At 35.6% G+C, this 13,657-nt stretch overlaps 2 protein-coding genes across 4 annotated transcripts in view; both read left to right on the top strand.

Moving 5' to 3' along the window:
* The window catches only part of LOC143915157 (uncharacterized), a 510,169-nt gene that overhangs the window by 142,966 nt on the left and 353,546 nt on the right, over positions 1 to 13,657 (top strand). The gene's annotated exons all lie outside the window — the stretch shown is intronic.
* LOC143915152 (uncharacterized) lies at positions 9,421 to 12,591 on the top strand. 3 transcript variants are annotated; one of them, XM_077435624.1, is made up of 7 exons: positions 9,421 to 9,606; positions 9,683 to 9,843; positions 9,906 to 10,085; positions 10,304 to 10,435; positions 10,913 to 11,038; positions 11,185 to 11,310; positions 11,384 to 12,591. In XM_077435624.1, exons 3-7 carry the CDS (start codon positions 9,942 to 9,944, stop codon positions 12,248 to 12,250), a joined length of 1,395 nt encoding a protein of 464 aa, XP_077291750.1. In that variant the 5' UTR covers positions 9,421 to 9,606; positions 9,683 to 9,843; positions 9,906 to 9,941; the 3' UTR covers positions 12,251 to 12,591. The 3 variants fall into 3 exon arrangements, with proteins under 3 accessions (XP_077291750.1, XP_077291749.1, XP_077291748.1); XM_077435623.1 differs by having other exon boundaries at positions 9,454 to 9,606; positions 10,907 to 11,038; XM_077435622.1 differs by lacking the exon at positions 9,683 to 9,843 and having other exon boundaries at positions 9,480 to 9,606; positions 11,384 to 12,582.

Genomic DNA, 13,657 nt, shown 5'->3' with positions numbered 1-13,657 from the left:
GAGAAGAGGACCGCAGAGCCAGCTTCCCGACCACGAGGAAACTGTTATCAACGAAGACGATTTGCAGTCAGGCACCTCCCCGACTATATATATATAACTGTATCCCAAGATTAGTCCACGTTTCCATATAACCCGACCCCTTGGAAGAAGAACGGAGTAAACGCCTCTGGACCTCCCACCGCGAGATCAGATAAGCGCGCGTAAATAAGTTCGTTACAAAAGTCAAATAGCAGTTGCACTAAAATTAGATCGGCATTGGGGGATAAATCCGTCAATGCGTTAGTATTCCTTAAATATTACTATATAAGAACTAGTGTTAAAAAATAAAATAGTTGTTTTTTGTAATTATTTTTATATTTTATGTAAATTCTTATTAAAAATTAAAAAATTGAAATTTTATTATAATTGTTTTTTTTTTACAACAACAACACTAACTACTGTGAAATGGCGAATTTCTTTAAGGCGTCACAACGACTGTGATAAATAAAAAATAATCAAAAATGAAAAAAAATCAGTGAAAACAAATCATAAGCTGAAAATAAATCAATAAGATTCAAAACCAGTAACAAATTAACAATAAATTATAAGTAATATATAATAAAATAAATTCAATAAATCAAAAAGAAGTACAATCAATAACAAAACATCGATTGATTGTAAATCGCAAATAATAAATTCAACTTAAAATTAATCATATATATTATAATATAAAATTAATCATAAATTAAGTAATTAACAATTATATAAAACAAAATATACCAATTCATTAGAAATAACAGATCAAGACGTCACATTTAAAAATCGGATAGCACTATACTGACTGTATATCGAATGTTTTTAAAACATTTTATTTTGGACCCGGACTCGTCGGGTATCTAAAATTTTGGACCCGGACCCGACGGGTTTTGAAAACCCGGGTTTTCAGAAACCCTAGTTATGTCATGTGGCTACGATATTGACGAAGATGCGTTTAATACTTATTCGGTGGAAACAGATTCATTGTATGTACAACTATACGGCTGGTACTGCATGCATAAAATATTAATACATGGTGCATCAGTGATGCAATCTTTATTGCTTCCGATTGGACAATTGAGTGAAGATGTACAAGAAGCCAGGTATAAAGAAATCAGAAGATTCAGAGAATATAACACAAGAAAAATGTCTCGAAAATATACCAATGCTGATTTAATCAATATTTTATTAATATCTTCAGATATTAACTTCCACTAATATCGTCTGTACGCCCACTACCATTAAAAAAACCCAGCACATTTTGCAATGAAGTACGTTCAATGTTAAAAATTCCAGATCAGAGCATATGCAAATCAAACCCAGCACTTTTTAATGAAGACTTTGATGATTGAACAAAATTAGTATTGAAATCAGTTTGAAATGAAATTTGTGATTACTTATTTTGATCTACATACACCTAACTTAATAGGTCATTTGTCTTATTTCATTTTACTTTATTCTACATTTACTTATTTAACTTAATTTTACCTTATTTTATCATAGTCTGTATTACTTTTTCTTTTTCGATTGTAATATTTGCATTTTTTTCATTTTTACATATGTAGGTATGTCTCTATTCTAGTTTTTACGTACACCTTATTTTCGTATGTTTTCAAATTTGTTCATCTTTATTTTCAAATATGAAAATTTTCAATTGGGGTTGTCAAATATGTTGTTCCTTGTTTATTTTTGATAAAAACTGATCGTTTTATTTCGCGATAGTAATTGTTTTACATGATTTTTTAAAACGCAGCACCATGCATGCATAAAATAATAATACATGGTGCATCAGTGATGCGATCTTTATTGCTTCCCATTGAACAATTGAGTGAATATGTGCAAGAAACCTGGCACAAAGAAATCCGAAGATTCAGAGAGCATAACATAAGAAAAATGTCTTGAAAATATAACAATGCTGATTTAATCAATATTTTATTAATATCTTCAGACCCGCGTATATCCTTTGTACGTCCACTACCATTAAAACATAGATAAAGTAAAAATTAGTATATGACTAACCCATGACTTTATCTATGTATTTGAGGAATATAAGAAGGTCACATAACAAAATTCGATATTGAACCGCACAGACACATTCACACATACCGGCAGCATTATGAAATACCAATAGCTATGACAGCATTTTCGTTACAAATTGAGCGCAAATGTATGGAAACTTGCACAAGACAAAAGTTCTACTTTCGGTTGTCAGATTTTGTTCAATTTTTGTTCAATTTCGAAATTTTCCATTACCAGTTCCCATATTGCATTTAGGTTGCTATTTAGGAACTAGTTATGGCAAATTCCGTAAATACCGGGTGTAGATATCGGTAGTGTAGACGTAGCCATTCGGTAAACACGGTGCATCACGTTGCGCCAGAAATAGGCGGAAGAGGGGACTGAAACGGGTTCCTATTGTTCTATTGTGAACTTTTTTTTTGCTCTCTACCTTTGTATTCTATTGTAATAGTTAGAGGTAGGGCCGGAAGCGCGCCGTCTATTGTTCCATTATTGTAAATGCTTTGTAAAAAAGGGAGCGGACCCAGAGCGCTCCATTCATTGTTCAATTATCCAATAGACAAGGGATGGCAAACCTAGGGCTAGCGTGCCCGAGGTGGTACGTTTATGAATGTGGATGGCACGCGAATGATTTCAAAGTTCAAAAATTTTTAAGTTTAAAAAATTAAAATTTTGATTAAATAATCCGTGAATTATTAATTTATTCCGTTTCATTAATTATCAAATGTTTCCCAAGATAAACGACAATCATTTATTATTTTATCGTGGCAACTTCAAACAATTTTTATGCTGGCAAAACTGCCATTGACGTTTGGTATTATTTGGGGTTATATTCGTTGTTATTTGTTGATATTGCAATGGAAATAATATCAAAGAAGAATTGATCATCATTAGCAACAACAACAAAGGGAATAGATAGTTGCAATGCAGTTGTAAAAGCACTTACTGCTAGAGAAATGACAAATGGTGCTCGCATTATGACTGGAGGGGAAAATGGATTTATCAATTTATTTACTGAACGTATTGGACATGGACATTCCGTTCTGGGCTTTCGTTGTATTACACACCAGCTAGTTTTATGCGCAACGCTCGGATTTAAGTCACTGAAAGATATTATGATTCTTGTAACAAAATTGGTCAATCTACGCGGATTAAACAAACGAAAATTTTTAGGATTATTAAATGTGGTAAGCTCAGTGTATAATGATTTACCGTTTTACAACAATATGCGATGGCTAAATCGTGGAAAAGTTCTTCGAAGATTTGAATGAATTTAAGCTTCTTTTAATTACTGATAATGTTATTAAAAAAATAACGAGCTCCTGGACTTCGAATGTCTTTCAAAATTAATGTTTTTTACTGATTTCTGCTTACATTTAAATCAGAGGTTCCCAAAGTGGTCCGTGAGGACTGCCAGGAGGTCCCTGACAGGAAGAAAAAAAAATGGGGGTCCACGGACTGGAATCAATGGAATCAAATTTAATCAAAATAATGCAAATTTAATCAAATATTGAGGATATTTTGACTATGGAAATACCTACGTGGATTATTAATCCATACTGTGACATTAAAGATGTGGATACAGTACAAGTCACAGTACAAGAAGAATTGATTGGATTAAGCAGTTCTGGCTGCAGAAAGATATCCCTGTTGCTTATCCTGTATTGTGGGCTATCGCAAGAAAGTTTTTGTTAGCATTTCCTTCTTCGTACCTCGTGGAAAGAGGTTTTAGTGCAGTTACCAATTTTCTTACGAAAAAAAGAAATCGGTTGCAAATTACTGAAGGTGGAGATTTATGACTGTACCTTACGAATTTGAACTCAAATATTGACCAATTGATATCGGAGCATCAGGTTGATCCCTCTCATTAACAGAATTTATTATTTTATGTAAGAATTTTATTGTGTTTTGATTTGTTCATGAACACATTGTGATAGGTTTTTTTTTATAGTGGACAACTGTATAAAAAAATATGTATATTTTTTATTCTTATCTTTATTGAATTTTTTTTTAATGAAAATTTTTCATTAAAAAAATATTCAATTAAGATAAGAATAAAAAATATACAATTTTTTTTTACAATTATCCACTATAAAAAAAACCTATCACAGTGTGTTCATATTTGTATTTAAAAAAAATAGAAAATTTCACTATTAGGCATCCTGGGGGAGGGGGTCCACGAAGGATAAAATACGGGGCTAGCGGTCCACGGGGAAAATAAGTTTGGGAACCTATGATTTAAATGAATTAAATATTAAACTGCAAGGTATTTATGACTGATGAATCCAGTGTGTATTACTAAAAGTGATGAAATATAAACGAGATATTAAGAACATGTCACAACATAACTGATGTGTATTTTTCTTTATTGATTATGACTTAAGTGAAACTCAATTGTAATTTTTAGCTTGTAAATAATATTCAGAAAATTTTATTTTTATTTTTTCTATTTTGTTAATTTTTTTCTACTGCTTGGGCACGCCACACAATCGCGAAATAATATTTTTGGATTTTTGGCACGAGGACCCAAAAAGGTTCGCTACCCCTGCAGTAGACAATGGCGAACCAGTGGGTTGCGCCTGAACGGCGTTCAGCTTCCGGGCGCGCCATTCTAGAGACCAGATCGATCAGACTCTCCTCGGACACGGTTTAGGTCAGTTCTTCCTGTACCAGGTAGAGTGCCGCATCCCCGAGAGTCGACCACAGCTCTCCGTCATTTTGTTGGACAAACAATAAGAAGCATTCTCCACTGAGAAGGGACTTTGCCACAGCCCAGTGTCGTTGAGAGCTGCCTCTCGTGTACTCCAGCTCCTATCCAGTCAGCTCGTATGTACATACTTCTGGCGGTGATTCGACGAGATTACAGGACCGGGTAGAACCACCTACGACACGAAGCCCACATACATACATACTTCCTCCAGGTTAGTCCACATACTTTCTACATCGTCCCCACCATGGGGAAGGTTTCAGGAAGTCACCCCGACAGAAAGGAAACCCATGTGGCGTGAACCACCACGTGATCGTGATGTATTCCAGTTGTAGTTTATTCAAATTGGAATCGGTGCCCAAGAACGCGCCAATAGGCGGATATTGGATACCTGCTCTTCTCATTTGATAATAGTAACGGTTCATTTTTATTTAAACAATATGAGTGGAACAATTGAAAATAATTGATGAAGATGCAGGGGTTCATCGGTATAGAAAACATTCATTGGTATATCAAACAAATGCTTGGTAACAGCAGAACACGATGCCTAGTTCTTCTACCAGCTTTAGAAGGAATTTCAAAACTATTTAAGCCGTTGAAATCGTACTTTATGAAACTTGAAAAATATCCTAAATGCAGGACCGAGATCAACATTGCTGTTATTAAATGTAAACTGTTACATTTTCCACGATTATTATACAATTAATATCTAGGATATTCAATAATTTTAAGTAATTTCTGAATTTTTAATAGCGGAAAATAAATAAAAATAATTTAAATCACCCACAATATTAATCTTTATCTTTAACTTTGAATATACATATACATACTTTGTGAAATGTGAATCAAATGAAAAAAATATTTTTATTTCATTGAAATGTTGACTCTCTGACCGTTATTCAAATACGCCAGTAGAATGTAGAGGTAGGACCAGAAACGTGCCATAAATGGGGAATAGGGATCGTGCTTTTTCCAGGAATCAGAGCGTTTTGTGTCTATTCACAAAGCTAGAGTGCAAAAAAAAGGTTCAGTGAACCTTTAACAAAGGTTCATCATAAAAATGAACAATGCACGGCAAACAATAAACAAAGAACGGTACGCTTCCGGCCCTACCGCTACGGATAACCATTGCGAGTCGAACTCGTCTTTATGCTTTTTCTTTTGCAACGAAAATATGTAAAGAATTTATTTCAAAAGGATCACAAATGCCAAACGTCATAATTTATATAATGACAGTCTCGAAAGTTTTATTTTAACCTTTTGTCGGCATTCACTTTATTTCTCGTTATAGTTCGGCGTCTTAAAAGCTTTATTATATGACGGTTGTATGTAGTTTTAGTTACAACGTCCGGTCCATTGTTTAATAATATTATGAATAAAGAGCGGATAGAGAGCGTGCTTTTTCCAGGAATCACGGCATTTTGGGTCTATTTACAAAGCCAGAGTGCAATAAAAAAAGGTTCGGCGAACCTTTAACAAAGGTTCATCATAAAAATGAACAATGCACAACGAACAATAAACAAAGAACGGCACGCTTCCGGTCCGACCTCTAATTATGAATTAATGCTATTATGAAAGCGCGGACGCAGAGCGCGCCGCGCCGTTCATTGTTCACATGTTTTGTTTTTTGTTTTGTCACAAGGTTTGCCGAACCTTTTTTACAAAGCATTTACAATAATGGAACAATAATGGAACAATAGACGGTGCGCTCTGGGTCCGCGCTTTAGATATGACAGTTATTTTAGAAATGGAAAACTGAAATAGTTTTTCACTGACTGCATTCCTTGAAAGTGACTTTTAAGTTGACCGTTTACCTAGTTAATAATGTTATAAAATACATTTAGTCTGAATATTTATTCACTGTTGAATCTGCAATCGGATGCTAACTCATCAGAATGACGTTTAATGATATTTTGACGTTTGTTTTCAAAATCATCATTTGAGCCCCACTTCCTGCTTCTGATTTTATTTTTTCGTATTGATAATACGTAATCTACTAACATTCTCATATATACGATTTGACACCAAAGTGGCTTCGTCTAAAGTAAGATATCGTTTCTGCAATATTTTCGCACTCGAGTGGCTACACGCCTCATTTGTAATTGACCATATATCTAAATCATACGCAGCTTAGATTATGTATGGCATCAAATATGATCCATATTTACTTGGCATTTGTTGGAATACGTGAGAAAGTATTTTGTCATTTTCTGTTCTGTTCTGTTACAATATTCAATATATTTAGATAGAAAATAATATTTTTTTCATATTGAGTGTTAAAAAATTTGGGCCCTTGTGGAGCATGGGCCCAGATGCCTTGCATCACTCCGCGCAATGGTAGCTACGCCACTGCATATGTAACTCAAGCGATGAGTCACTGTGAAGAAACCAAAATTAATTTCGAGTCGTAGCCTCGTAAATACTTTGATATACTTTGTAACCTCGTAAGACTTTGTATGTAACCTTCGTTCGTTGGGTCATAAATCCGTGACGTCATCGAACAAATAATTCGATTTTTTTCGATTCAAAGGATTCGAAGTCCCCGAGGCGCCGAGGGCAAAGTAGCCTTCACGCCGGGGGCGAAGCCCTAGAGGGTGCAGCCGCAGGGGCACAGGCACCGTATTCTGGTATACATATAATTTCGTATACATATAATTTTTTATAAAATACTTTATATGTTTGTTTGTTCGTGACAGTCAATTTAATAAAAATACACAAATGAGTATTCAAATAAATTTATACAAAATAAAACTATTCAAATAAATTTAATAAAATGTTTACTATTAGAGTGGCCATGTTAAAGTGGTTTATATTACAAATACCGAGCGAAGCCGGGTAAAAACACTAGTATTTGATAATTATGGAGTGGATTCGGGCGAATAAATGACGTTTTCAAATCTAAAATGCCATTTTGCCTGACACATTGATCAGCAAAAGATTGCTGATCAATGTGTCTTGAAAGGTCTGTTCATACTTAACCGCACTGCACGGCTTCAGCACTGCACGACTCCGTTTCAAATATGTCATTTTATTACATTTCTATTCATATCTACCTACACGTCGCGTTCACAGCACTTTGGCTGAGTGCAAGGAAAAATCGGCTTACTTATACATTGCAGGCCATGACGATACGGCGCAATATTGCTTACGTCGTATTGTCGAGTACTTACAATATGAATGCACACACGTGCATTCGTAGCTACGTCTTCAGACTGCGTCTGATGGTCGGCTTTTGTGGCCTTACGACCCAAGAGTTGGCCGATATATTTTTGTGCTGGCCACCCTGAGGGCCAGCGACTAACAGTTGTTGCATACCATTTGGCGCGTAAACACTTGGGTGTTTACGTGGCCCTTCGCTTCTTGCCACCGACCACCAGCTCGAGACTGGTGGGGTTGTGACGATACTTGGAGACCAGCTCCAGTATCCGTCCGGTGTGCACCAGAGGAAGCCTGGTCTGTCTTCGTCCAGAAGGCAGACAACTCAGCTACGCGTGGCTAACCTCAAAAAGCACGCGTGGTTTCTTTGTTTACTCCCCCCCTTTGCCCCATGCTTGATCTCTGTATAATTTATATATATAAAATACAGTCGCCATACAAATAGACTTACAACCTGTTGTTATTATATAATCCCGCCGTTTTTCCAAATCACGCATCCCACGCACACTACGAAAGAGAAAGGGACAGAGCAGAGGAGCCATCATCAGCAGAGACCAGACCACCGACAACGAAGGAAGGCACCGCGAGGAAACCAGATCCGCCCACGCTTACCACGAGCTATCTCACAAAACCGACTTCAGGGGGCTCTCGATTGAGGACCCCTGGCGTCCGTACACTACGCGTCAGAATACAAGTCAGCAAAAATGTTTCGGCGTTTATCGAACGAAAAATTATGTATAATCGCGTTGTTGTTGGAAGAAGAAGCTCAAGAAGGCAATAAAAAAGCACGGAGGCGTTTTGATGTGCATCCCATGTTAAAAAATAGAAAAACCGAAAGAGAGTTTTGGACACTGTATAAGGAGCTTGTGGATGATGGACAAATTTTTTTTAAATATTTCTGTAAAAAATTTAAATTTTTTTAAATATTTGCGCCAAAACCATGTCGAAAGATTGAACAGCTGTCAACTATCACTATCGATAATTGGTCCAAAACAGCAAAGCGGCAGACTCATGGCACGTAATTCGCTGTAAATGTTGCTGTAAGGTATGAACAGGAAATGTCGGGTACTGCTGTAAGCCTGCCGTGGCGTAAACGTGACGGTTGAAATGAACATACCCATACAAAATGTACCAAAGAATACTTTTCGTACGACCGAATACCTGCTGAAGTCGGTACGTGCCGACTAGGTATGAACAGACCTGAAAGCGGGTATGACCAATCATGACGTATGGATGCAAAACTTGGGTATTGATGAAAACTAGAATACCGAGCGAAGCCGGGTAATACAGCTAGTACATAAAAAAGAGAATTGCGATCTCAAATTGAAATGGAAACATGGGTAGTTGTATTTTCACAAAATAATATAGATTAAAAATTAAAAAGAAGCTACATGGCAGTGAAGGCGAGCCAAAATCTGGGGGAGAGGAAAAAACTAGTCGTCTAATATTGTTGATTTTTTCGGGGGGTAGGGGGGTCCCGGTTTGACTTGGTAGAAATCTGGCAACCCTAATTTAGGTGTATTGCATTCGACCAATTTACATGCTTCCGGTGGAGTGACACTTCGAGCGGCGCGTTATTGTTGTTTCTTGTTTTCGAGATGGAGGGCAGACTTTGCCTTTGCCCTGCTGCAGCCGGGTCTTCTTCCACTGGCTTCCATGACAATCCTCTTCCACTGGTTCAACGGATTCCTTCCTGCTGTCAGCTGCGGGTCGGTTAAGCTTTCACTTTTTTTTAAACCAATACTTTGTCATTGGTTAGTCTCATTGATACTTTTTCAATCGCAGTTTAAGAAAGAAGATGAACTGTCAGCTACAATATGTCCAAGTGATAATCCACCAGCAACTGGTTGTAATTCTCCTGTCAATGATAATATATATGAACAAAATGATAAATCGAGTGCATTCGAATAGAGTGAATCAAAACAAAACATCTGTCCCATTAAAATGTGAATTTATCACTAAAAATTTTACACATTTAAAATTATACAACATTCTTTTTATTTTATAGACGTGCGGAGGTAAAGTTGCATCAAGTGATTTCAAAATGGAAAATACTGACCACATTGAAACTTCGTTACCAACAGATTCCATTTATAAGAAAAATCTCTCAAATTCTGAATTAAGCCATGAAATTAAATTCGAACATACATCGGACAGCGAGTCTACATTACCACTGCACCAAGAAAATGTAATACAATTTTGGATTTGAACATTTTTCAAAATCACAAAAGATTTCATTCTAGTGAAAATGTCGTACAAATGTCTGGTTAATGTCATTTGTCTTAAACGAGAGACTTTTCACACCTCATAAATTTCATACTGTCGGAAAGCCTTACAAATGTAATATTTAATCAGAACCACGACCTTTTGCTTTGTCATTAATTAGTCTTGTTGCTACTTTTTCAGTTGCAGGTTAAGATAGAATATGAATTGCCAGCAACAGGATGTAATTATCCTGTCAATGATAATTTATATAAACAGGAACCGAGTACCTCTGAATGGAAAGAATCGAAGCAAAACTTGTCTTTGATTGAAAATGTGAGTTTATCAATAAAAAAACACTAAAAATAGTATACTCATTTAAAATTACAGATTAAAAGAAAATGTAATACAATTCGATATGAACATTGTGCGAAATCATTTTCTACAAAAAGTAGGCTTGTGAACCATTAAAGATCTCATTGTAGTAAAAATATACCAATCACTTGTGGTCTCTTTTTAATGTCATTTGCTTTAGCCTTTTCATCAGTGGCGTGCGCTGAAATTCTCTCTTTTTGTCGTACAGCCTTACTTAATGTGCACGAACGGGATACAAGAGGAACAGCCTGTTCCTCTTGTATCCTGCTCGTGCACATTAAGTAAAGCTGTACGACAAAAAGGGAGAGAATTTCAGCGCACGCCACTGCTTTTCACACATTAATATTTTCATACTAGTGGAAAGCCATACAATATGATGTTTGTACAAAAACACTACATTTTGCTTCATCATTGATTTTTCTCATTTGTCAGTTGCAGATTAAAACAGAATATGAATTGCCAGCAACTGGTTGTAATTATCCTGTCAATGATTATTCATATAAACAGGAATCGAGTGCCGTCAAATGGATTGAATCTAAGCAAAAATTGTGTTGTATTGAAAATGTGAGTTCATCAATAAAAGAAAACTAGCTTTTTCACACATACAAATTTTAATACTAACGGAAAAACGTACAAATTTGATTTTTATGCAAAAACACCACATTTTGCTTTTTCATTTATTAGTCTCATTGTTCCATTTTTGGTCGCAGGTTAGGACAGAATATGAATTGCCGGCAACCGATTGTAATTATCCTGTCAATGATAATTTATCTAAACAGGAATCGAGTTCCTTGGAACAGATTGAATCTAAGCAAAACTTTTGTCCTATTGAAAAAGTGAGTTCACTAAAAATAAAAATATATATATTATACACATTTAATATTATACAAGCTTGTTTTTATTTTATAGATGTGTGAAGGACAAGTAACTAGAAGCGATTTCAAAATGAAAAATAATGACAATATTGGATCTATATTACCGACAACTTCCAATTATAATAAATGTCTCTCGAATTCTGAATCAAGCCATGAAATTAATTTCGAACATGCACCCAATGACATTGTGAGCCATATGGTGTCTCATACTAAAGAAAAGCCACATTATTGTAGTATTTGCAAAAAATCTTTCACACGAAAACATCATCTTTTCAAACATGAATTGCAATTTCACGTTCAAGAAAAACCTTACAAGTGTGAGATTTGTTCAAAAGGATTTATCGTTAAATATGACCTTACGATACATGAACGTGGGCATACTGGGGAAAAGCCGTACAAATGCAATATTTGTTTAAAATCATATAAGGAAAAACATCTGCTTACAACACATGAAAGAACTCATAGTGGGGAAAGGCCTTTTAAATGTGATTTATGTTCAAAAGGTTTTGTTGATAGATCTAACTTGATGAGACATATAAAGGAGCACACTTCAGAAAAGCTGCATAAATGTGATATTTGCTTTAAATCATTTACTAGGAAATCTTACCTTGTTTCACATAAGTTATATCATATTGGTGTTAAGTCGCACAAATGTGACATTTGTTCAAAGGCATTTATTCAAAAAAAGCACCTTATAAACCACGAAAGAACTCATACTGGAGAAAAGCCATACAAATGTGACATTTGTTTTAAATCATTTGCTATGAAATCTTACATAGCGATTCATAAAAGATCACATTCCGGAGAAAAGCCGTACAAATGCGATATTTGTTTAAAATCTTTTGCTAGCCAATCTAACTTTCAGAAACATTTCAAATCTCACACTGAAAAAATGTGTTAAATATATTAAATTTTCGTCTTATGCTATCCCATTTTTATTTTCCACCTCAGCTAGTAACCTGCGCTCATCATTATTTTTCTAATTGAATGTAATGTATGAATGGATTTTTGATCGTCTCTCTTCCTCTTGGGCATCGCAGGGATATTTTGTATTTGTGGCTGGCTCTTACATATTGGTGCAAGAATTCCCTACTTCGTATTTTATTTTTTGATATTTTTACTTAAATTATTGTTTATTATTATTTTGCTTAAATTATTATAATGTTATTGTTTTAATGATTATGTATAAATGTATTTTTTGTCCTTTTATATACATGTATTGAGCTTTCTCATAAAACAATTTTTATGTGTTTTATATTTCCCTCCACCACCAATTAAAGTAATGATTTTTTAATGATAATAATGAAAATTTCATAAAAAAGACATTCGCGTAGCAGTCTTCTGTACGCTGCATTTCGTGCTCTGGGAGATCCGAGCACGCGATTTTCGTAGCGGCAGTCAGTGGTGCAGCCAGTATTTTGTCAAGGGGGGGGGGGGGTTTTGACAGGAAAAAAGGCAAGATAATATATATAATTTATATTTAATTAATATAAAAATAAAGTAAAGCTAACTGCTAACTGAAGAATATGATGCAAACGACCGATCAATTGCGACAGGAGTGGGATATTTTGCCACCGACTGCGCTCCGCCAAGCGGGGGGGGGGTCCTGACCCCCCCCCTTCGCTACGCCACTGGCGGCAGTACCCGACATTTCCTGTTCATACCTTACAGCAACATCCGTCAACGTATCGTATCCGTTTTTTTGGCCATCGTGGAAATATACACGCGAATTACGTGCCATGAGTCTGCCGCTTTGCTGTTTTGGACCAATTATCGATAGTGATAGTTGACAGCTGTTCAATCTTTAGACATGGTTTTGGCGCAAATATTTAAAAAAAATTTAAATTTTTTACGGAAATATTTAAAAAAAATTTGTCCATCATCCACAAGCTCCTTATACAGTGTCCAAAACTCTCCTTCAGTTTTTCTATTTTTTAAGATGGGATGCACATCAAAACGCCTTCGTGCTTTTTCATTGCCTTCTTGAGCTTCTTCTTCCAACAACAGCGCGATTATACATAATTTTTCGTTTTTTGCTGACTTGTATTCTGACGCGTAGCTACGAATGCACGTGTATTCATTCATATTGCAAGAACTCAACAATACGACGTAAGCAATATTGCTCCGTATCGTCATGGCTTCTAATGTATAAGTAAGCCGATTTTGCCTTGCACTCGGCCAAATTAGTGTAAACGTGACGTGACCGCGACGTGTAGGTAGATATGAATAGAAATGTAATAAAAATGACATATTTTAAACGGAGTCGTGCAGTGTTGAAGCCGTGCAGTGCTGTTAAGTATGAACAGAC

This window comes from Arctopsyche grandis, chromosome 8 (assembly GCF_051622035.1).
Source record: "Arctopsyche grandis isolate Sample6627 chromosome 8, ASM5162203v2, whole genome shotgun sequence".
In the NCBI taxonomy this organism is placed as follows: Eukaryota; Metazoa; Arthropoda; class Insecta; order Trichoptera; family Hydropsychidae; genus Arctopsyche; species Arctopsyche grandis.
The sequence above is the reverse complement of the archived record's forward strand: the minus strand, read 5'-3'. Positions and strand labels throughout refer to the sequence as shown.

Excerpts from the sequence above, each read along its gene's own strand:
- LOC143915152 (XM_077435622.1), top strand. The coding sequence starts at position 9,496 with ATGGAGGGCAGACTTTGCCTTTGCCCTGCTGCAGCCGGGTCTTCTTCC. Across the intron at positions 9,607-9,905 it reads CTTCCTGCTGTCAGCTGCGG|ACGTGCGGAGGTAAAGTTGC; the intron begins GTCGGTTAAGCT and ends TTTATTTTATAG. Across the intron at positions 10,436-10,912 it reads ACTTGTCTTTGATTGAAAAT|ATTAAAACAGAATATGAATT; the intron begins GTGAGTTTATCA and ends TGTCAGTTGCAG.